The following is a 25279-nucleotide window of genomic DNA, read 5'->3' as shown; positions in this document are numbered from 1 at the left end:
ATCTTCAAGTCTACAGAAGAAAAGTAAGAAGCCGAATGAAGGCAGTCTAAGGCATCATCTATACGCAGAAGTGGGTAGACATCTTTCTTGGTAACATTGTTTAGCCGCCGATAATCAACACAGAATCGCCAACTGCCATCTTTCTTTTTAACGAGGATGACAGGTGCAGCCCAGGGACTCGCGGACTCCTGAATTATCCCTCTGTTCAGCATTTCCTGAACTTGCTCGCCAATTATCTTGCGCTCAGTCGGGGTACTCTGTACGGCTTCTGTCGTATAGGGTGCGCTGATCCGGTATTTATACGATGGCGTACTCGAGATGTCGGAATTTGGGACGTCGTGTCAGTCTGCGAAAAGTCAAACACTTGCGAGTGCTTGGATAGAACATCCAGTAACGTGTAGCGCTCACTCGTGCTGAGCGACTTGCTTACCATCTGAAGTAGTTTCGAGTCCGATGGGCAGGGATCGAGGGACTCGTCTACAGCTCCGAGTACAGCCAGTAACGCCGGTGTCTCTTCTTTGAAGAGAGCGAGCTTCATGCCAGAAGGGAGAAGTATGGGCTGGGCCGCATAGTTCATTGCCCATAATCCAGAGTGTCCTTCAACTACCGATACTAAGCAATGCGGAACCAAAACGTTCTTCTTTACACAGGCCGAATGAAGCGGCTCCGTCGCGGCATCAAATGTGGCGGGGTTGGCACCAAAGCAAATGACCGGAACGCATACAGCGCATAGTGGGGGAATGACGATGTCCTCCGAAACACAAAAGGCACCTTCTTCACGTGGCGAGTTCTCCATGAGTCCTGTTATAACCTCGCGCTGTACCGAAAGCTCCCCACTTCGACAGTCAACGGTTGCACCACACTCCTGCAAGAAATCGATGCCTAAAATAACATCATGCGTGGATCGAGGAATAACGGCGAATTCAGTGGTAAATACTTTGCCACACAAACACACATCCGCAGTACAAACACCAATCGGGCACAGCGTGTCACCACTAACACTACGAAACGTGGAAATATTGTCCCACGAAAACATCACTTTTTGTCCCAGTAGGGCTTTAAAATTTAAGCTCATCACGGAAATTGTTGCCCCAGTATCCACAAGAGCCATTGTAGGTATATCGTCAACAAGCACGTGCACTTTGTTTTTCAGCATGAAAACTGGCGGAGGAATGTCGGTTGGCAGCGAACGGTATCCAGCGACCTCACCCCCATCGGCCGCACTGCCTAGTTTTCCGGTGGTGGGGATAGCCGGCGACGCCGCGGCGATGGAGACCGCCGAGTACGTGGAGCAGGCGGTGGCGTTAAGCTGCGATCGGAGGCTGGTGACGGGTTCCGGAAGCTACCTTGGCGAATTCCACGATTGGTTGGCGGGCGTGGAGGCCATGACGCGGAAAAGGGTTGATAATTTGACTGGTACGTCGCTCGTGAAGGTTCTCGGAAAGGTCGGCGGCGGTCACAAACCTGGCGATGTGGCCAGGGACCCCGCAACTATAGCACACACGAGGAGGCCGAAATTCACGGTGCTGCTCAAAGCCTTCATTTCCGCCACCGAGCATGGGGTATCGGTCATGATCGTCGTATTCTCTGTACCCCGAATAAGTGGTACGGTATCGCTGCGCCGGATAAGAAGTGCGGTGCTGCTGCTCGTTGTTGAAGCGTGGCCGGTTGGTGGGTGCAGATGGAAGCACAGCTCTATAATCGTCCACGTTCGCCGCATTAATAGAGGGTTGCCACGACGTAGCTGGTAGTCCGGGTTCGTTGCCTCGTGCGTCGCCGCTACCATAACGGCCGATTTCGTGGCACCGGAGGAGCTCTTCCCGAACTATCTGTCGTATTGTAGACGACAGATCGGATGGTGTGCTCGCGTCAACGCAGGCCAATGTCGGCACATTAGCCAAACGGCCAAATTTCGGTGCCACGCGACGCATCTTCAGTGCTTCAAACGTGCGACAATGTTGGATGACGTCGGCCACAGATGTCAGGTTTTCTTTAGCAATCAAGAACTGATATACATCTTCAGCTATGCCCTTGAGAAGATGACCCACCTTATCTTCATCAGACATGCTTGAATCCACGAGTCTACATAGCTTGAGGACCTCTTCTATGTACATGGTACATGTCTCGCCAGAGAGTTGGGCCCTTTGGGACAGAGTCTGTTCAGCTCGCTTCTTCCTCGCTGCGGAGTCCCCAAAGCACCTTTTCAGTTCTTGGACAAATGTATCCCAGGTCGTAAGCGTGTTCTCGTGGTTGTCGTACCACATGAGAGCAGTGTTCGTGAGCGAGAACACAACATTTGACAGCTGAGAGGTGGAGTCCCAGCCGTTATGTTTGCTCACCCGTCGGTACTGCTTCAACCACTCGTCCACATCCTCACCGCCAGTCCCGGCAAAGCTGGGTGGCTCCTTGTACGGTTGCGAAGAACCCGTCGGTCTCGGAGCTTCAGTTTCTCGGGACATGCCTGCTGCTGAGGATGGTGGAAGTCCCGCCAGTCGACGGCTGCGACGAGGTTCAGGGGGTAGCGATTCCGTCGTTGGATGCTTAGATACCCAGCACCTCCACCACTCTGTTACGGGGTGTGTAGAAGGCGTTTATTGCAGAAAGCCGTAGGGCAAGTGGGTGCCGATACTACACGTCGTCCTTCTCTTCCTCGCTGCTCTCCTCATGTTGTTGCTGCTGATGCTGCCGCTCCACTACCTTTGACGCACTGTAACAATATTTACGCTAATTAACTTTTTAATTAATTATTTTACGGCACATATTTCAATCTACGAATTATAGCCGCTGAGTTCTCAAGGCGTATCCACTTCGAACGAATTCTCAGGACTGAATCAGTTTCGATATACTAACTTTCAAAGTGTCCGACGAAATGCATGGGCGTTCCAGTTAACCTTTTGAGGAAAACGCTGTTTTATGCATTGAAGCACAAAAGTAACTGGTCTTAGCGCTAAAATAATGCCATAGTATTAAAACTGGTGTAGTGAAGAAGAGGAAGAAGTGAGGTCGTCGAGCTCATAACAGGCCATGTCGTCCGAAGTATCGAGAATGTGAAGCGGATCAAAGGGCTGAACACGACCAAGGGATTCTCCACCCAGTAAGGTCACAGGGGATTGAAGCGGGTTACACAAAAGCATAGTGGATAATCCAGATACAGTGTTGAGGACGGCAAATGGTAGAGGTAGAGCCTTGCGACGTAGAAAAATAGGCGATGGTGTAAAAAGCACCGTAGCGTCTGGCGCGGCGGAGCAAGATACGGGCACAAGAACCGACATCTCGGGTGGTATGTTCGTATCGGAGACAACGGTGAGCTTGGCGGCTTTACTTTCAGAAGGGTCAGGCAGCGAGGCTTCGGAAATCGGGAAAAGCGCCACTTCGGCCCGAGCACAGTCGACGATGGCACGATGGTGAGACAAGAAGTCCCAGCCAAGAACGATGTCATGTGAACATGAAGGAAGCACGAAAAATTCAACAACATAAACAACGTCGGCAATGAGCACTCTTGCGGTACATTGAGCGAGCGGTGCTATATGCTGCGCACACGCGGTACGCAGTAGCAAACCAGACAACGGCGTGGTGACCTTGCGGAGCTTACGACAAAGCTTTTCGTCCATAACAGAAACCGCAGCCCCAGTATCAATAAGCGCAATTGTGGCGGTTCCTTCGACCAAAACGTCCAGTAAATTGCGTGGCGACTGTGCAGGCCTTGTAGAAGTCGCGAAGCTGGCAGTTCGTGCCTGCAGAACTGCAGCAACTAGTTTCCCTCGCTAGGTGACTGGCGACGACGAAAGGGGGAAAGCGAGCGACGACGTGGTGACTGAAAACGATGATATGCCGAAAGGGCGTCGAGAAGACGGCGGATACTCTGGGTCGGGATGCATGGTATGGCCGGTAGCATCGTGGGAATATCCATACCCAGGCGTTCAGACAGCAGGGTTAGTAGGTGGCATGCGACGACGGTAGAATCACGCGACATGGGCGGCGAAACCGCAAGCGAAACATATGGTTCGGTTGTCGCGCGTGCGCCAAGGGTTCTGAACTTGGCTTCGAGGCGGAATAGGAGGCGACATGGGAGTTGGCACTGCTTGAGGTCGCACTGTCGCAGGAAATGCGAATGCGGCGGCGCAGGTCGTGCTGCGACTGCGGCATAGGTCAGAGGTGCCGCCACGGGAGGACATGATTGAGCCAAAGGTAGCGAGTCGGCAAGTTCCTCGTGAATGGCTCTCCTAATGGGAGCAGCCAGAGATGTGTCAGGCTGTAGGGGTCGATCGCTGAGAGGCAGCATAGACAGTTGGCGCGCCATCTCCTCACGAATAAAATCCTTAATCTGAACGGAGAGTGAGGATTCTGGCGAAGTGTTGGAGGGAAGCGTGAGGCCCGAGAGAGAGTGGCCGGGTGGAACAGCGGTGCGCGCAAGGACCCTCTAGCGACGCAGCTCATCGAAGCTCTGGCAAAGAGTGACGACAGCTGCGACAGATGAAGGGTTTCGCGCGAGAAGCACTTGAAATGCGTCGTCCTCGATGCCCTTGAGGATGTGCTTCACCTTGTCCTCTTCACTCATGGTAGAATCGACGCGGGCGCAAATACCGACGACATCCTCTATGTAGCTGGTGTACGTCTCGCCGGGCTGTTGAGCGCGCTGGTGTAGACGCTGTTCAGCACGGAGTTTTCGTAAGGCTGGGCGGCCGAAGACTTCCGCGAATGCTGCCTTGAAAGCGGACCAGGTTTGGAGTTCCCGCTCATGATTGTGGAACCAGAGGTTCGCAACGTCAGCAAGATAGAAGATGACGGAACGTAACTTCGTCGGGTCATCCCATTTGTTCTCACTGACGCGCTCATACGTAGAGAGCCAATCTTCCACGTCAGTCTCACCGGCTCCGCTGAAGACGGGGGGGTCCCGCTGCCGCTGGACGGCGCCGCAAATAATGGGCGCGGCGGAAGCTGCAGGCGGATTGTCGGTAGGCTCGAGCATGGTAGCGGCTAAAGCAGTCGGCAGCGTTCGCCTGCGAAGTTTCAGGGTGAGGTAGGGGATTGCAGCACCTTCCGCCAAATGTGATATGACGATTTATTAGACGTCTCACGCAATCGAGGCAGTCCACGAACGCTGATGGTGCGCACAGCGACAGACGCAAGAGCACTTCTTCCTCTTCTTCATCGCAAAAGCGGTAACATGGAAATGGTTTCAGGAGTGGTTCTTTGTATAATTTATTTTTCCTTACGCGGAAACAATGTTCGTTTTTGCGGAAAAGAAAAAAAATTAGCGTAGCTTGCACTGGCGGCGCAATGCTAAAGAGACAGCAGAGATGATGGGCACCTAGCTAGTCCTGGCTTCTGGGCTAGGCTAAGCACTACCAAGTCATCCCCAGCATTTCCCGGAGTTGATTTATTATTGATTGATTATCGATTAGCTATTGATTGGCTATCGATTGTCTATTGCAAGATATTGGCCACGTATTTGTGATACGTTAAGCACTAACAACTTATCCGCATTTATTGATTATTGATCAATTATCGATTAGCTATTGATTGGCTGTCGATTGGCTATCGTAAGGTATTGGCCACGTATTTGGGCTAGGCTAAAGTCATCCCCAGCATTTTCAGGAATTTATTGATTATTGATCGATTATCGACTAGCTATTGATTGGCTATCAATTTCCTATCGATATGCAATTAGTCCCCACCATTCTTAGCTAGACTTAACGAGGCTCAGCTTCGCTAGTTCACAGGTGTATGTGCTATTGCGCTTGGACCCTTCCTGCACTGTTGCCAGGATCGGCCGACATTTTTGGATTCAGCGGACACATTAGACCCGGCTGAAACACATCCGCTGTTAAAAATGAGAACTCCATCTGTTTTACTATTTTCTTTGATAAGATATAGTCATCTGATAAGATATACAGTCAAGAGAGCGGTGTGGATCTGAGAACAAACGGGGATAACCGATATTCTAGATGACATTAGGCGGAAAAAATGGAGCTGGGCAGGCCATGTAATGCGTAGGATGGATAACCGATGGACCATTAGAGCTACAGAATGGATACCAAGAGAAGGGAAGCGCAGTCCAGGACGGCAGAAAACTAGGTGGGGTGATGAAGTTAGGAAATTCGCAGGCGCAAATTGGAATCAGCTAGCGCAAGACAGGGTTAATTGGAGATCGCAGGGAGAGGCCTTCGTCCTGCAGTGGACATAAATATAGGCTGATGATGATGATGACAGTCATCTTGCACGTGTCAATTCAGCTTGGCATAGAATGCATTGAAACATGCAATGCATAACGGTCGCGTGTGTTCGAAGGCCTAACAAGGCCCTTCAATGAGCGGGCCCGAGTCTGGCCCGGGCCCGTGGCTTCAAGCCCGAGCCCGGCCCGGGCCCGGGCTTTAACGCGGCTTTAAGCCCGGGGCCCGCCCGAGCCCGCCGACAAACGCTTCGGACGGGCGGGCCCGGGCCCGTGCAGTGCTCTAGTTTGGGCTGCAAAACCACCGTGATCACTTTGACTTCATCAACATTATCTACATTTTTATTCCATGTTCTGAAAAATACTTCGATGTTTTCGAAGCCTTGAATCATAACGGTGGCCGCATGCATCACCTGAGGTCACCCATAAGAAGGTCCTTATAAAACTCGGACATTTCAAGATTGGCCTGCACATCACTTGTAACACGATTTGCATTTCCATCAATATAAACTCAGAGACTTGGGTTTTGAATTACAGATTGAACACTCCCAGAAAATGCTTCACTTTATAACGCCCCCAGAATGTTTTGACCATATTCTTGTATCTTTCTTTTCGAAAACGCACTAAAATAATTCTGCCGACCGAATTCCATGCGCTGACCAAGCGTTGACTACGCAAAAGCTTTCTGAATGTTAGTACCTCAACAAGATGACATGACAAGAACTTTATTTGAGTCTCGAGGCACTGAGATCTAAGGGAGCCGATAGCTCCCCCAGATTAGGTCGGTGGCTCCGCCCACGAGGGGACCGGGAGACCAAGTTCCGTCGCGATGTCGTGGGCCCTCTGGACATCCTAGAGTTGAATTTGAAGATTGCTGCTTTTGAGGGATTCCTCCCATTGCTCTACTAATATTGAATATTTATTAACGGCTTGAAACAATCACGCTTAGACCAAGCCTCATATTTTATATAAATAAACAAAACTTTTGTCCAAAGCATGTGACACTGCGGTAAAAAGGCTGATCCATTGTTTATTGTGATATTGTGCGCATATGATTCGAAGGCACTGTAAAAAACTATGTATTCTTACCTGTAACCTTGAGAAGAACCGTTGGAACTTTCTCAACAGTTCCCACATACCAGTACGGGAACCTGAAATATAGCAGTGGTAGATATGATCCAACATCACGGCTTTGATGACAATCCCAAAAGTGCATCTACGGTTATAATTTCGCACCGCTTGATCGTTAGTGTGCAAGAGCACAAAGGCTACAGCAGCAATCTACTTTAATATTTCTTAAACAGCATAGTTATGTAATCAAAATTTTTAAAGTACCCTTCCAATGAGTCAAAACTACGCCTCACCATTACAGGGTTCACAAAAAGAAGGCGCAAACATGGGCGCGATCACACTGTAAGGGATGTGGTTGCAAATAGAATTGCAAGGAAAAGAGACCAAATGAGAATATATAACGCACTGGCTAGAGTGAAACCATTTTTTGTGCACATGTTGCATTATCTTACCCGCCTAATAACGCGTAAAAGAACCTTGTTTCAAGCGCAAAGCTCCCTCTTAGTAAATGTTAGCGCCTTAAAATGCCTGGGAAGTACTCTGTTTTGTGTAGAGCGCACACTTAGCTTTGTTACTATTTTGGAAAGGGCAAACATGGCATCACATCTTCCCGTTGTGCTGCGGCACGAACGTCGCAAGGGGAACTGGCGACTCAGTCTCACACGCAAAAGGAGGAAAGCGGGAAGGTAGTGTGGGAGGGGGAATGTGCGGCTACTACTATGCTAGCAACGGCGTACTTGTACGTTGCGCGGCGGCGGGCGATCGCCTGCACCCTACCTTGAGAGCGATCTGCAGACGGCTCATAGCCTTGTAGGCGCTGTGCTTTCGCCGCTCAGTTTCCGTTGAAGCGATAGACCGCACGAACCCTCGCTGCTTGCTGCTGCTGCTGCGCTTGCTCACGGCATCATTTTGACAGCAGTTGACTACGGTAGTCGAGTGTGATCTATTCATGTTTGCTTGTGCGCGATGGCACCATGGTTGTTAATTCAGATGTAATTGCTTGTTAATTAAGCAAATATGTCCAAGTTTATAAAGCCGATAAAACTATTTTCCTTACTCCGTGTTTCTTTACTAATTTGCTATCGCAATTGATGCTTCGCCTTTCGGGTGAAACTGCGACTGTTTTACTTCTTTTTGCCCACGCAACACTTCTTGAGAGCTGGTGCTCCAGCAATGCCATGTTTACTTCGAGATGTAAAATATTACCACTACTTCCTTGTTATAAGGTTGCATGTGTTTTATTGCTGGTAGCAATTATATGGACAGTCCGAGCGCATTTCTGCCGTCGCCGTAAAGCCTTCGTCGTCGCCATGAAGTTCCACATAAAGTCCAAGGGTGATAAAATCGTCGCTGCGTGCCGTATTCTTTATGTGCTAGTGAAAGCGTGCCAGGGTGAGCCGGCGATCGCGGCTCAATCTCGCGCACGCAAGAGAGCGAAGCGGGAAGGAAGCGCGCCTTCTACCAATCGCGTGAAACACTCCGGAGAGAGGGTAGGAAGGGGGGGGGGGCGGCGCTTCACAACAGATGGCAGAATTGCACCGGTTGTACAACAAACATATGTCTTCAAAAAACGCGCTCTACACTTCTAAAAAACACCTTTCTGTCATTTGTTGTTGTAACTTTACGATTGCCAATATTATTGTATGCTTAGTACTACAACTCACATGGAAATAGGAAAAAAATATTCAGACATAAGCTTTCGCACGCACCTGCTTTCTAATATGGGACTCTTGGTAGATTTCTGGAAAGACAATAATACGAGATGTGTTGCATTATCAAGTTACTAAACAATACGAGTAATGCAGTTGAGAAAACAAATCGAACCAGTTTATCATAGTCATTATCATCATCGTCAGCCTATCGCTATGTCCACTGCAGGACGAAGGCATCTCCAAGTGACCTCCAATTACCCTTGTATTGCGCTAGCTGATTCCAACTTGTGCCTGAAAATTGTCTAATTTTGCCGCCCTACTTTGTTTTCTGCTGTCCTCGACTGCATTTCCCTTCCCTTTAAACCCATCCTACGAATCTGATTGTCCATTGATTATCTGCAATGTGCATTGCTGGCCTTACAGGAACTACTTTATTATTATTATCATCATCATCATCATCATGTGCCTATATTTATTGTCACTGTGCGACGAAGGCCTCTTCCTGCGATCTCCAATTACCCTGTCTTACACTAGCTGATTTCAACTTGCACCTGCAAATTTCTAAGTTCATCACCCCACCTAGTTTTCTGCCATCCTTGACTGCACTTTCCTTCTCTTGGTACCCATTCTGTAACTGTAATAGTCCACCGGTTAACCATCGTACACATTACATGGCCTGCCCAGCTCCATTTTTTTCTCTTAATGTCTGTTAGAATATCGGCTATCCAAATTTTCTCTCTGATCCACACCGCCCTCTTCCTTTCTCTTAAGTTTCGGCCGAACATATTTCGTTCCGTCGCTCTTTGTGCGGTCCTTAAATTGTTCTCGAGCTTCTTTGCTCACCTCCAAGTTTCTGCATCATATTTTAGGATCGGTAAAGCTGAAAGATTGTGCACTTTTCTTTTCAATGACAGAGGTAAACTCCCAGTGAGGATTTGGCAATATCTGCCGTATTCACTCCAATCCCATTGTATTCTTCTGTAAATTTCCTCCTCAGGCTCTGGGTTCCTTGTGAGTAAAATACCTAGATAAACGTAAGATTATATGCACAAAAATTTAATATGCAGAACGTAATGGTAACGTTCAATAGCCTGGCAAGGCAACAAGAATTCAAGATCGCCAGCCAGCCTCATGATTCTGAAAAGAGAATCATTTTATATGTGCAAGTAATTAATGTAAGTGCGCTGCTATGGCTTTCGCGATACCGTGGAGAGGTGATGCAATGTCTTACAGCCCAAGGAATGATAAAGAAAGTACCCCAACGACAGTGTACTTGAGCATCGCAACGAAATATGCGCACCGAACCACTCCGACGACGAAACATTCAAATTCCAGAAGAAAATCCAGTCAGGAGGACAGGACTGTGCCCGAACAAATACGCGTCTAGGGGAGTCCAGGGCAGTGAACGATCGAGCGTAGACGTAACCGGTCATTTTTGAACTACTGATTTGCAAGTACAGGCAACGGCACGTCAGGGACTACTCTTGGGTGCACCCGCGCCGACTACTCCGCCACAAGTAGATGTTCCTTAATAATGTTGAACAAAAGCACTGCGTGGGACGAACCGTAAATCTGCTGAGATGGAGGGTATCTTCTGAAAACGCTCCGATGTGCAATGCGAAGGTGGTGATTTGGGACCAAGCAAGGTGCCCCGAGTTTCTCGCTAGCCTGAATTTGCTCAACGGTGGTCAGTGAACAAAGATAGTACGGAACGCGCTACATCACGAGACAACAAAATGTCGAGACTAAGTCACGTATTGAAGCATAAGTCCACCCTGCCCACGCCGCGTCCTCGTTTCATACAAATCAGCCTGAACAAGTTACGCGCCAGTGCCGCTTATTATTTTCAACAGAATACCAGAATATCGCCATGCCCAGACTGTCCCGCTACGTACCTAAACACTCGCCGCAAGCCGCTTGCCACGACATTCTGCAGCGAGTCATGGACGTGTCTCGTCCTTAGAACATTATCTGTCAATCCACCATAAAATGCGAACACTATAGGTGTTTAGCATTCTCACGCCCACCCTCTCCTTTCTTTCGAATACGTTCAAAAATAATTTTTTTGCAAATGTAATGCATTGAGCAGAGTGATGAACAAATTAAAGGCTCCGATAGTTTTGGCGATGGTATGTGTAGATTCGCCTTAACTAGTGCCGACTGGGGTCGCTTCGATCGTCACAGCGCAGTGGAGCCTAACTCCAACCCAGTATAGCCTGGTGTTAGAACTTTCCGCACATGGTTTGTCTTTCGTGTCGAATAGCATGTGGTGCCTCGTCGCCTACAGAGTGAAGCGTCAACATGCACCAGCAGTGCTTACATGCCACCTAATGCTTCGCTTTCAGTGATACCAACTAAGGAAACTGCTGCGCTAAGCGGCACACAAAGGCCATGGAGTCGACGGGCGAATCTCGCTTTGGTCCGGCGAGAGACACACCAGCGTGAAGCAGAACGCTTTCACTCGTTAGCCGCACATCCTGCGAACTCTACCACTCGCATTCCTGAAGCTGAGCGCGTCGCAAATCAACTGCCTCCACAAGAAACTACGGAGCCAGACCAAAGTGCTCGTACCGTACCGTCACAGAACACCGCGGGCCACGCAAACATGCAACAGGGTCGCCGGCCCCCAAGTCGTGCGGCTTTCGTTTCCGCGGATTGCGAGTTCAGGAAGAAAACATGCAACTTCTGTGAAGACACGTTTGATTTTCGTGTTCTACCGACTCCCATGAAAGAGGTATAAACCCTAATTTGTTCCGATTTACCAAGAAACACACTTTGCAGACCTGCCTCCATCTCACTACCAGTGTTCCCATTCAGGTCATTCACATCCTTTGCAATATGCTGCGAGGAGAGCCGCTTAAATAGAGATGCTGGACATGCTGCAGTGAATTTAAATAAAAAGTAAAAAGAACCACGATAGGAATCTCCAATCGTGGTTCTGAAGAACGCACCCCTGTATGAATTTCGCGCCAAGTGAACAATGTTATGGTCCCCGACTTCAAGCAAGTTACCAAGGCCGTTATGAAGTTTACCCAGCATACGGCGAAATTACTACCTCTAGAAGCTTGACCTCGCAAAAAAAAAGTTAGATAATGTTTTCCAGCAACATTTTTCCAGGGCCACGTGCTAGAGTAACAAATGACACAACTGTTTACGGACTGCAAGGCATAAACTCCAGGTGTCCAAAGGCTTAGGACTTTGGACACCTGAGCTCACTTCTGGCCTCAAAAATTACGGCCACAATACTGTTCCTTGTTACCCAGAGGTGACCCACCGCATACGTAGCTCACCAAGACGTGTTACGCCTATCACTTTGACAGGCAAGTAACCCGTGAGACTCGGTCTCAAATAATAAACTTGAATTGCAATAGAGACGATAGTGACGCCTGGACCGACAAAGACAAGTGCCAATATCTATCAGAACTTTACTTGAACGGCGACGATTATATACACAGTGATAAAGTGAGTGAGACAACTTTATTTGGAATATTTGGCGATTGGAAGGCCCGGGCCCGGGGTCGGAAAAGGAGCAAAAGAAGAAACAAGGGCAAATAAAAAAAAACGTAGAGAGGGGGAAGGAAAAAATAAAATAAATAGTGGGGAACACACAAAAAGTGCAAGAAACACCACATTTGTGGTAAGTGTCTCCCTTGCGCTCAAAGTTTGCTAGTCTTGAAATGCCACTAGCTCGCTCTCAAGTGCTGCATAATTCCGTTCGGAAAGTTGAAGCAACTGCGCTCTCAGCAGCCCATTTGAATGCACCGGAAAAAAATATTTTCACCTCAACAGAGATGTTTCTTCGAAAAGTCTCAGCGCAGACATTAGAGGAGAACAACGATGTTCCCCAGGCAATAAAAGAAATACGTACAGTGCATGGTATCAGATAGTGTTTCAAGTTGCTGTTCGAATCCTAACCTCTTTTTGAAAGGCCAAATTTGCTTTCCTGATGTGAATCATGTTTCAGCACAAATGCTACTGTTTCTAAAATAATTTGGTGTTGCCAAATTGCCACATTTAGCTTACTTTATTTTATAAGCTTTGAGCTGCCCAGTTAGTTCGCATAAGCACCGGCATTTCGTTTATGGGCCTAGTAGTACATCAATCCAAAAAAACAAGCAACCCCCAATCTAAATAACTGCGATGAGTGGTTACATTGCAATGTACCCGTAACCATCATCTAGGAACCGCTCACATACAATTTTGGGATGCATATCCAGGCAATGAGCAAGGGGTCTCTCCATTTATAATTAAAATTAATTTAGGGGTTTACTCTACGTAAACGCGCCGTATAAATACTGATGGAAAATATATGATAGATAGATAAACTTTAATCCAAAGATAGTTTTGTCTTGCCCCAATGGGGCATCGCTAATGGAAAATATATGCATTGCGTATATGCATTGCGTATGCTACACAAAGCTCAACCCGAAACGAAACGACAAATAATTAAGCAGTTCATGTGCCAGCGATTGTTGAGCGCAATTTAATGCTTTGCAATGCACTCAAACCTGACCTCGAAACGAATAAAAAAATTAATGCCCCGACAAGGTTTAAGCAGCGTTTCCATATAACGAACATGTTGCATATCCTTGCGTTCGCACACGCAGTGCTCAAATGCAGGAACACTTTCGCTAATCGCTGACACGGCCGACACACTAACGATGCATATGATAGGTGCACGCACGCACGCACGCACACACGCACGCACGCACGCACGCACGCACACACACACACACACACACACACACACACACACACACACACACACACACACACACACAACACACGACCTGCCGTGGTTGCTCAGTAGCTATGGTGTTGGGCTGCTGAGCACGAGGTCGCCTAATCGAATCCCGGCCACGGCGGCCGCATTTCGATGGGGGCGAACTGCGAAAACACCCGTGTAATTCGATTTAGGTGCACGTTAAAGAGCCCCAGGTGGTCAAAATTTCCGGAGTCCCTCACTACGGCGTGCCTCATAATCAGAACTGGTTTTGACACGTAAAACCCCAGAAAGAAGAAGAAGAATGTGTAGTTTTAACAGGTATGGGCTACGGGAGATAGCACCCGATCGGCGTGTCCGACACACGAGCAGATTTTAAATTGTATGCAACCCTTTCACTTTAAAGAGTTCTGTTGAAAAGCGCCGTCGTGACAGCTTGTATTTATTTCGCGTTTCCTTGTGTATTGCGCGTGTTTGACATGGTTTCATATTTTGCATGGGAGACAATTCAATTCTGGTGTTTTAGGTGCCAAAACGACGATGTGATTATGAGGCACGCCGTAGTGGGGGACTCCGAAATAACTTGCAGTACCTGGGGTTCTTTAACATGCACCTAAAGCTAAGCACATGGATGTTTTCGCATTTCGCCCCCATCGGAATGCGGCCGCCACGGCCGGGATTCGACCCCGTGATTTCGTTCTTAGCAGCCCAACACTATAGCCACTAAGCAACCACGGCGGGTTTGCATATAAGACAACCTGAAGTGGCAATATTTCTGCAGTACAGCTACAATGGCAAGGTTTCTTTTTAGTCAAAACATTTCGCTTCTTTTTCTCTTTCTATCCTGAAGAACAGGGTGTTTTCTCTGGTGATTCTCAGTGCATTATTGAACATCTGGGCAGTGGTCTGATTTACTGCGTCAAGAAATTGGGTTTTCGATATGCGTTTCATGTGCCAGGGAATTTTCTTCATGAAACAAGTCGCATTTCACTTATTACAATGTGCCTTTTTCTTTTATTGTAACGCTTGCTACAATTTCAAGAAAACGGGAAATAACTGTCAGTGATGTAGCAATGAGATATATATGCACCCAGATGCAGCTTCATGTAGCTGGCTTCATGTAGCATTGTTAAATCACAAGTTGGCAGTATCCGCGGTTATTGCAAATAATTTGATCATTTTTTGCAGTTATATGAGGCTTCTGTGAACCAGAGGCATTCTACATCACATATGAACCTGTGACACTGCTGCAGCCTGACCAGAACGACAAAACATCGTATTTTCATGCTGTGACAAGGCTTGTATCAAACGGTCACTGCCAGGTAAATAATATAGGATCGGGATAATCACGGCCTGCCAGCTCTCCGAAAGTTATCGTAAAGTTTAGAAAGCTGCCATCATTCTACAATTTTTACAAATGTTGCATGGCATTTTAGGAAAATGCAGTCCTGTTCATAATATTTTTTACGACGTTGAAGATGGGGCCGCGCGAGGTTGGTAAAATGCATGCAAAAGGTAAACTGTGGTGTGCGGTGAAATTTACACAGCTGTGCTGTAGATGTCATATTCATTATTTCCAGTTGCAGTCAACTTGGATTATATATTTTAAAATATGGCCTACCCTCAATTTATTTTGTTTACGTAAGTACATTCCTCGGTATTAAATATGAGTGCAGGCTACAGATGTGCATATGCCTTACACTGACTGCATATTCGCAGACTTTTTTAGTAAGTGTGTTTTGAGCTAGGTGCATCCTTACATGTCTTCCAATCAGGCAATCGAAAAAAGCATTAGTGCTTTGGTTACCTCTGGTATTCACGCTTTCTAGTAACGTTCACACGCGAAATTAATGCCTACACATATGCTGCGTTTTTTTTCTTCCCTTAAGTAGTTAACATTCTGTTACATTTCTTTTTCTTTATGTTTATTCTCATAACACAGGTGGGACGGTGCGCTGCTCTCGCAGTCTCATTCGTTCTGCAAATTCCAGTAATTTACTTAGACCATTAAGGAACGAGGTAAATAAGGCGGGTGATGTTCGTGAATACCAAGCATTTTAGGTTTCGTGAACGGGAGAAAGGTTTTATGCGCAGAAGAACGCTAGCCGGAGGTACACGACTTTCTTTGCGAAGAGTCGCAATTTCAGCTCTAAACATGCAAGCCGCCGTCTAAAATATTGCTGGTTTCGACGCCGCGAGATCAAGAACATTCTTAGAAACCTGGGCTTGCACTTCGCCCTGCTGACAAAATTATTTAAACCAATTAGTCGTTTTGCGAGCGCTACTTCGAGGAGCATTTCGTTGGGCGTGTTGTGCAGATTCTGAGAGTGCATCGGTGGCTAATCAGTGACGCAGCTCCTTCGATGCTACCGGACACTCCGGCTTACAGATCGGAGAAAATTCCAGCAGACAGATCAAACAAGACTTCGACGTGATTCTGCCCGCAGGAATAATCCTGGAGAGACAGTAAGGCAAACTTACGCAAGCTTGAAGCAAATAAGATATGTAAGTTTCAATTACCCGTGTTGAATAGGTGGCGTATAAGTACACAAGTCAGGAAGTGAACCTTTTGAAAGACGGTCGACAAAATAATCCTTTGTGAGAATCTTTAAGAGGTTTGGAAAGTACGACGACAAATATTAACTGCCACACAGGAACAGAAAATTCAGCTTCAAGTGCAGAGGCCGCAGTTCACAACAAAAGGACTGCTGCGTGCTCTGGCTCTGGCCAATTCTTGTTCCTTTCACCAGCTCAAGACTTCCGGACTGGTTGGTCGTGAGCAGCACAAGCTCGAACTTACGAACAGTATCATCAAGCTAATCCACTGCTCGCCTGCACTTCCTTGTGAATAGCAAGCATTTGGCTACTGAGGGTACTCCAGGAAAGAAAAGGCAGCATATGCTAGATCACTGCACGGGCTCGGGCTTACCCGAAAGCCCGGGCCCGGCCCGGCCCGTGGGCCGGGCCGGGCCGGGTAGAGCAGTTTTTTCCCGGGCTCGGGCCGGGCTCGGGCACGGCGTGTGCTTTTTGACCCGGGCCCGGGCCGGGCTCGGGTTTTTTGACGCGGGCCCGGGCCGGGCTCGGGCATTCTGTGAGTTATTCTCGGGCTTCTCAAGTCTGAAAAACATGTATTTTTTGGTCTCGGGCCGGGTTCGGGCCGGTTTCGAGCCGGGCTCGGGCCGGGCTCGGGCTTAAGGTAAAGGGGTGGCGGGCCGGGCCGTGCGGGTAACGTAGATTATTTCCGGGCCCGGGCCGGGCCCGGGTCTCGCCATAAAAGTTTTGATCGGGCTCGGGCGGGCCGCCCAATGTAAAAACGGGCCCGGGCCGGGCCCGGGCCGCAAAAATCGGCCCGTGCAGTGCTCTAGCATATGCTACGCGATGACATGGATTGCGAACAATGTGATGCAGTGCCGTGTTTCATTTACAGCCATAGTGTGCTGTAAAGACTTGGTGTTAGTGGCTTACGCGTGTGACATAAGAATTATCCCATTGCATTCAATTACACATCTACGATCATCAAGAGTGCAAACTCTTATTTCGCATGCTACAACCTACCACTCTCATGGAGGTAATCATAGATAATCGGAGAAAATAAGAAATTGTTCGTTCTTGACAATTTTAGAACAAGTTTATTTCTATTCGCAATAACGACGCTTGGTTCATATTGCAAAGGTGTACAGCTCGACACAAATAATTATACATTTCTTTCATAATAGCAATCATACGGGCCAATAAATTGAGCCAGAGGAAAATTTATTTAGATTAATATGCATAATATCTCGATTGAATTTTACATTTCTTGAAAGCAAGTTATTTTCATTACACATTTGGCGAAATAAGAATATTCCCTATTACGTTCGCATACAGCACCTACAAACTGTCTCCTAATAAAAATGTTGACTCTTTCGCTTTAAAAGAAATGATGAAGGGCTATTTCGTCGCTGCAGAACTTGGGCTCCTTCCTCTTCGCAGACTTAACACATATTTAATTAGCGTATTAAGCAGCATTAAGAGACCTATAATTTGGACTTTCAAACCCGGAAATAAACAGCTGACGCACAAACCAAGCACGTTACCTCCGCAATTTATAGAGCTTCACTGCATTCAGAAATATGTAGGTATATGTGATATCCCTGTGAAGACGGTTTCCAGTGTAAATTTAGTGACAAAAATGCCATTGTAATACGGCCTCAGCAGTACACGACGCGCGGCGCTTTTAACAGACCCCTGACCGATAATGATGATGATGATCATTTATTGGCATCCCCTTTAAGACGGGGCGGCGGCAAATAGTCACCTAGCCTGCTTGATTTAATCAGGTATACTATACATGTTCTTTATCTAGCATTTTGTATACCTCTCATTATTTGTCTTTTTCAAAAATTTAACTTGTACCGCTACCTATGATTTTAAGAGATCATGTATCAATCCTTTCCCTGCTTTTCTTTTCCACCAGTACTCTAACCGTCTCTTGCTTATCTCTACGGCTCCTCTGTTGATGTTTCCTTCCACTTTAAACCCAAGCGCTTCTGGGAGTTGCACGTTACCTACGGTTCTCTCTGGGTGGATCCCGTCGCATTCCATTAGGATGTGCTGAGTTGTTTCTGGATCTTTACTGCAGCATATTCCATTAGGATGTGCTGAGTTGTCTCTAGATCTTTACTGCAGTATATACATGCCTCATCTAGTTCCGAATATTTGTTCCGGTATGTTTTGGTCCTTGAGCAACCGACTCGAGCCTCAAATAGCAAGGCACTGCCCTTTGTGTTATCGTACAGATTTTCCCTTCTAATTTCTTTCTTCTCATTCTTGTAAATCTCCATTGTGCTTTTTGTTTCCATTCTTTGCATCCAATTCACGGTCTCTGTTCCTCTCACTTTCTTTCTGATGACTCCTGGTTGTCTATTTACAGTTTCGATTATCCTGTACTTGGTTGCCAACTTCCTTGACCTCTTTCTCCATTCTGTGTCCACGCCATTCATGTAGAGATACTTGTGCACTTTAGCCGCCCATTTATTTTCATCCATGTTCCTGAGCCTTTCTCCAAAACTAATTTTGCTCTGTGCTTCTCTGACTTCAAAAGAGGCCCAACCCATGTCACCCTGCACTGCCTCGTTTGTGGTATTACCGTGGGCTCCCAAAGCCAACCGGCCTACTGATCTTTGGTTAACTTCTAAACCCGACAAGATATCCGATTTTAAGCATATAATGGCATTAGCAAATGTCAGCGCTGGCACCATTACTCCTTTCCAGATTCCACGCACCACCTCATAATTATTGTGGCCCCACAGTGCTCTGTGTTTCGTTATTTCTGCATTCCGCTTCCCCTTTATTTTCATATTATCTTGGTGGTTGCTTGAGTAATTCTTTCCTTCGTTTATGTGTACGCCGATGTACTTATATTGCTTCACTATAGGTATTACTTGCTGTTGAATTGACACTACGAAGTTACTCGTCTCTTCATTAAAGCTCATAATTCCTGATTTCTCTGTGCTAAACTTAAGGCCTAGATTTGTCGCTGCATTCCCACAGATATTCGCAAGTATCTCTAAATCTTTTTTATTGTCCGCTAGTAGCACAATGTCGTCTGCGTACATCAGTCAAGGTACCTTCTGTTGCGCTATTTCTCCATTACGCATGTAGGATAAGTCAAAGCCTAATTTGCTGTTTTTTAGTCGTCTTTCTATACCCTTGATGTAAAGCGTGAACAACAATGGTGACAGAGGGCATCCTTGCCTGAATACTTGGTGAATTCCCACCATTTTATTTCCTTTTCGACCTTCCCATACCACTTGTACTTGGTTGTCTCTATATATCTGCCTCAGCAGCTCCACGAAATCGTTATCTATGCCTTCGTATTGAAGAATATCCCACAACAATTCCCTGTCTACGTTGTCATAAGCTCCTTTATTAGCGCAGCGCCACGTTTGGCGTCATGAAGCGGAGAAGTGCTGAACTAGGCTTTGTGCCCAGGAGACAGCACACCTACCCATCTAGCCACCATAACATAGTGACTCACATCATCTCTGTCCATCTTTGTGACTTTCAGATGCTTTTAAAGAACATAAAAGGAGGCAAACTAGTGAAGTGCCTGATGAGCAGCGCCACAAGAACTTCATCAGGCACCTCGCGGACGTGCTGATAGTTTTGAAGAACTAACCTACTAAATGCCTCCTGAGGGCTTTCAATTGAGTAAATGTTTTATTTTAAGTTGAATGTTGTACATTTCATCATAAGACTTTCTATATGATTCGGACATCGACATAACTTCCGCATAATACGGCTTTCCATATATGATATATATGTGCATTACACCGCGCAAATGAGGATACCCTCACGCCCGCGCGTTTTCCAGAGTGCTGTCACATGGGCCGTTTGCACCGGACTTCTTGGTTCCTGCCAGCTCACCTCGGACTTTCCATTCCCGCCATGGCCTGCCTGGGATCCCTTGCCGCCGCATCTAGTCCAACCTGGCTCTTCAATCTGGCAACATACGTCGATGACGACGGAAGCAATCAGCGCGACATAACAACGCGCAACAGAGGCAACACCATTTGGGCCTCACACCGCGCATAGATGATGCGCTCACACCGACTCGTTTTCCAGGTGAGTTACATGAAATCTGCATCATGTATTAGAAGCAGCAATTACTGTCTGTTCGCGGTGCGTTGCTCACCAGAGCTTCTTGATGTGTCCAAGTGGTTATTTGGTCTGCACAATTGTTTGTCGCGATCACTGTCTGATGTACTTCTGATGCTTTCGGGTGGCATTGTGTCTAATTTCGGTCCCATGACGTAGGCTGAAGCTGAGTAATTTGCCGTTGTCTTAGAAAGATTGCAGAAATTAGATGAAGCGTATGCATCCATGCTCGAAACAACCCGAAAGCTGGAAGAATGCCGAGATACTTTGTTAAGGGAGCTCAACTGTTCCAAAGAGAGGGAGGCTGCAGCTGAGAACGCAATTAAGCACTTGACTGAAAGAGTGGCCGCAATGGAGAGGCGCAAAAGTGAGGAGAGCGAAGCTAAAACTGCGAACAAACATGAGGCGGTTTCACAGAGTGAGCTAAAATTTTTCAATGAAAAGATAGCGACGCTGGAAACAATAATCGCCAATCAGCGTTCTGATGAGGTCGGCACACCTGAACATGCTCTTGGTTCTGTCTCGCAGCAGCTTTCATTAATACCATCCAGGTGCGATAACGCAGAGAATCGCTTGCGACGGTGCAAACTTCTTTTCTTTGGAATGGAAGACGATCGTAACGAAGACTGGGACACATCGGAAGAAAAAAATCACCCAATTTTGTTCAGAAAAGCTCGGCATAACAACAACATGCACATAGTTTGAGCGAGTACACAGACTAGGGAAGTATGATGATAATAAACGTAGACCATTTATAGCGAAATTGACGTATTTCAAGGACAATGTGCATATTCTTTCATGTGCACGTAAACTGATGGGTACTCCCTTTTCAATAGGGGAAGATTTCTTGCTCGAAACGCGAAGAATAAGAAAGAAGCTTTCCGCATTTGCTAAGGCGAAAAACAAGCATTTCATGTTGTATTTTCATAAACTGCACATGGCAGCTAAAACCTTCCTATATGACACCATCACAGACAGCGTTGTGCCGACAAGCACATAGCTAGTCTACAGAAAATGTGCAAATTATCCCCACGAGTCGAGTGCACGTATCCATCATTATTCGCTATCATTGTTATATGCAAACATCCGCAGCCTCGTGCCAATACGCATCTGGTCTCTTCGTTCCTAGACGACAGTGGATCGCACATCGGCATTCTGACAGAAACATGGTTGAATCCTAACATAACAGACGATTAAATTCTTCCCGATGCGCATTCATATAATATATGCAGGCGTGATCGTATTCATAAAAGAGGCGGTGGCGTCCTTCTAGCAATAAAGAAGGAAATAACATCATACTCAGTTAACACCGATTCAAATCTCGAAATTGTCTGGGCAGCCTGTTTAATAACCTCCGTTAAGGTATTGATAGGCGCTTGTTACTGTGGCCAGATTCTGGTCATTCGCTCGTTAATGAGCTACTGATAGCATCTATCTCACCGGATAATTTAATTACGCTTTAATGAACTGGGCTCAACTATCATCATCTTGTCATACTTCAACAGAATTCTGTAACTTGACGCTTGATTACAACCTGTCTCAAGTCATTAACCAGCCCACCCGTGAGTCCAACATATTAGATCTAATACTGACAACGGCACCAGAAACGATAAAAGAGGTAACACAGTTGTAGGGATTCAGTGATCGTCATTTACTTCAGCTAAATTTAGACATTCCAGTTCCGTCTATGGGCTATGTGACGAATAAAATTTACCATTACAATAAAGATAATTTCACAACTATCAACACAGAACATGAAACCCCGTCCCCCCTTCTTTTACCATCGATTTCTACCTTCATTTAACAGCCGAGGCATTGCACAAAAGTGCACTCTCTTTAGAGATAGGGTTTCACCTCTGGTCAGCCAGTATGTCCGTCTAATCACATTAACTAAAGATAAATCTAACCCTTGGTTCTAGGAAGCTTAAGCAACTAAGGAACAAAAAAAGGGTTATACCAGACTGCCAAGCGTGCGGGTACCCGTTCAGCTTGGGATAGATACAATGTCTGTCTAAAATCCTATATCCTATCACACGCTGTGAAAGATAAATATTTTGCACATGATCTTCCATACCTTATGAAAACTAATCCTAAAAGGTTTTGGAAGAAAATAGGCAGTGGAGCGTGCCACTAGTTCCATTTCTCTACAAAGTAACAACACTCCTATTATGATAATGAGTGCCCCACAATATTCAACAGTTTCTTCTCATTTGTGTTCACTTCAGAAGTTCACTGCAATCTTCCTGAAGTTCCCGATTTTGATTACCCCTACATGACACCCATTGAAAGAACTGAAGAATGGATCATGTGTCTCATAAATAACCTTAAAATATCTACTTCAGCCCGTATTGATGGCATTAATTCTAAAATAAGAAAACGTGCGTGTAGCATTTCCGTGCCTAGTAAATTTTAGGGGCGAAGCTCCTTAAGGCGGCACCCGTTCGTCCCTCGTCGTAGTAGTAGTGTGTAACCAGTCTGAGAAGAATGAGAAAAAAAATTCCGAAGTTGTGTCCGTAGCGCGGAATCGAACCAGGGACCCCTCGCTTCCGAGCGCGCGGCGTTAGCCCACTACGCCACGAAGCACACATAGACACAAGCACCACGATGGCAATAAATACCCAACATTAACGAAAGGCCGCGTTTCTAGCGCGTTTCTAACGCGTTTGTGCTAGCGCGTTACGGCCCGTCTAAGAAGCTGGTGTAAGACGCTGTGTCCTCTCCGCCTTACCTTCAACGCGTTTCGAACGCGCTGCCCAAGGTGGTGGCAAGTCAAGTTCAAGTCGAGGAGCGTTTATGAATACGGGGGGTATACTCTCTCAGCAGTCATGTGATGGCGTCGGCAAACGCGGTGCACGTTCCGGCATGTGTAAATGGCTGCGTAAGACGCTGTGGCCGCTCCCCCTTACTAGAGAGTACTGCACGTCTCTAACGCGTTTGTGCTAGCGTCCCCTTAAGCGGGAGATCCGATGATTCCCTCCGGAGCTTCGCCCACTCATCATCATTCACCCCGTGGATATGCTGTGATTTTTTATTTGACATTTTTCAGCAATCCTTAACTACTGGAATACTACCCTCTGACTGGATGATAGCTAAACTTAAACCCATATTTAAAACTGGAAACAAAAGGTCAGCTTTAAATTATCGTCCTATATCACTTACACGCATTTGCTGCAAAATGCTAGAACATATAATCGCATGTAATGTTTTTAGTCATCTTGAGCACAATAACTTTTTATCCTAATTAACATGAGTTTAAAAAGAATCATTCCTGCGAAACACAGTTATTCAAACTAATGACTGACTTGCATTTTAATATGAACGATAACCTGCATACTGATTGTATATTTCTTGACTTTGCCAAGGCCTTCGACCGTGTCACTGCCGCATGGTTTCAAAATTATCATCACTCCGTCTAGACAAGTTAACATTATCATGGCTTCGTAACTTACTTTCGCATCGCCCACAGTTCATACTTGTTAATAATCTGTCCTCTAATCTTACCCCAGTAACCTCCGGTGTGCCGCAGGGCAGCGTAGTTGGTCCATTATTATTCCTTATTTATATTGCTGCGGAACAGTATTCGCCTTGACGAAGAGGCAAGCAGTGTGAAGACGACGACGAAGATTAGATGCTAGTGCGGGCTGTTGCCTCTTGGCCAAGTGCGGCGCATTTCCTTGTAAATATACGTGTATATAGCTTTTCGTCTGCGTCTTCCTACGTAACATATCTGGTGGAGGTGGACGTTCCCTGTACCTCGTCACGGAGCTTCGCATTGGACGGTACGTCGAGCCTTCCGTCATGACTCCCGGCGACGACAGCTCGACTCAGCCGGCTCCGACACCTGCTGCCACTTGGACGACCTACATCGCTCTCCCCGCTTCCTGCGATCCTGGCGTCAACAGAGCCCTACGTCACGTACATTCAGGACGTCTTGGCTCTGTGCCGCAAAGTTGACGCACACATGACTGAAACAGACAAGGTTTCCCACATCTTCAAAGGCATTGCCGATGACGCCTTCAACTTGCTCGTATTGAACAGGGTGGCGACGGTGGATGCAGTTATAAAATAGTGTCGCCGCCTGTAACTCACTAAAAGCCGACGTATCGATCAGCAGTTTGCCCGTCTGCCCAACACCACAGCGACATCTTCCTGTGCCGACGCTCCTCGTCCCAACAACACTGGTGACGTTACCAGGATCGTCCGGCGTAAGATTGAGGCCGCCTATCCGGCTTCCTTCGACTCCAGCTCCTCCAATGCACCTGCAGTCACGGTTCCCCCTGATCCAGGCAGTTGTCCGCCAGGAGTTCGCGAACATGGGACTTAACACCGTCTGCTCGGCCCATCGCCCTGATATCCACCCGGCTTCTTCGATTCCGCCCCGTCCCACGTCTGATTACCCACCACGTTTCCGCAACCCACCTGAATGGCGCACTGCTGACGACAAGCCCATTTGTTTTCACTGCCGTCAAATCAGGCACATTTCTCGCCACTGTCGAAGTCGCTGGAGTTTCCCGACCCGGTCTACTTATATTGCCTACTCTCGCCCAGGTGGCCCTTCTCGACCCTATGCCGCATGCCCCGATAATGCCGCCACTGATTCTCCTGCGCCGACCCGCCCCTATTCTCGTTCGCCTTCGCCCCAACGACGACAATCTCGCTCTCCTCAGCCCCGTCGCTCCTATTCGCCGACTGCCTTCGGACGCCGCTCCCAGCTGGAAAACTAGACGATGCAGCGCGTTGAGGTGACGCTGCATTGCTCCCAACGCCGCCAAATCCTCTACTGACGTTGCCCACTCATCTGAACCTTCTTGACGTGCAAGTCGACGGTATTTCTGTGTCTGCTCTTATAGACACTGGGGCACATTTATCCGTAATTAGCGCTGACCTTCGTACCCGGCTGAAGAAAACCCTCACACCCGCCATGACCCTGTTGTCCATGTCGCCGATGGCGGAACAGCCACCGTAATTGGTATGTGTGCCGCCCGCGTCTCCTTTGCCGATCGCTCCACTATCGTGCTATTC

General features: G+C 47.2%; 1 protein-coding gene across 5 annotated transcripts in view; it reads right to left on the bottom strand.

The window, feature by feature from the left end:
• Positions 1–25279, bottom strand: part of LOC125945981 (uncharacterized) — a 526632-nt gene that overhangs the window by 410199 nt on the left and 91154 nt on the right. For 4 of the 5 annotated variants that reach the window (XR_007467290.1, XM_049668437.1, XM_049668441.1 and 1 more), the window contains exons 5-6: positions 8953–8984; positions 7262–7323 (exon numbers count right to left, since the gene is read on the bottom strand). Coding sequence is in view for 4 of the 5 variants with exons in the window: in XM_049668437.1 (XP_049524394.1) it covers positions 7262–7323; positions 8953–8984 (94 nt within the window). In the remaining variant the exon portion in view is untranslated. Of the gene's footprint in view, positions 1–6889; positions 7025–7261; positions 7324–8952; positions 8985–25279 lie in introns of those variants that run through there. The other variant, XM_049668440.1, reaches the window with a different exon arrangement.

This window comes from Dermacentor silvarum, chromosome 5 (assembly GCF_013339745.2).
Source record: "Dermacentor silvarum isolate Dsil-2018 chromosome 5, BIME_Dsil_1.4, whole genome shotgun sequence".
Classification (NCBI taxonomy): Eukaryota; Metazoa; Arthropoda; class Arachnida; order Ixodida; family Ixodidae; genus Dermacentor; species Dermacentor silvarum.
The sequence above is the reverse complement of the archived record's forward strand: the minus strand, read 5'-3'. Positions and strand labels throughout refer to the sequence as shown.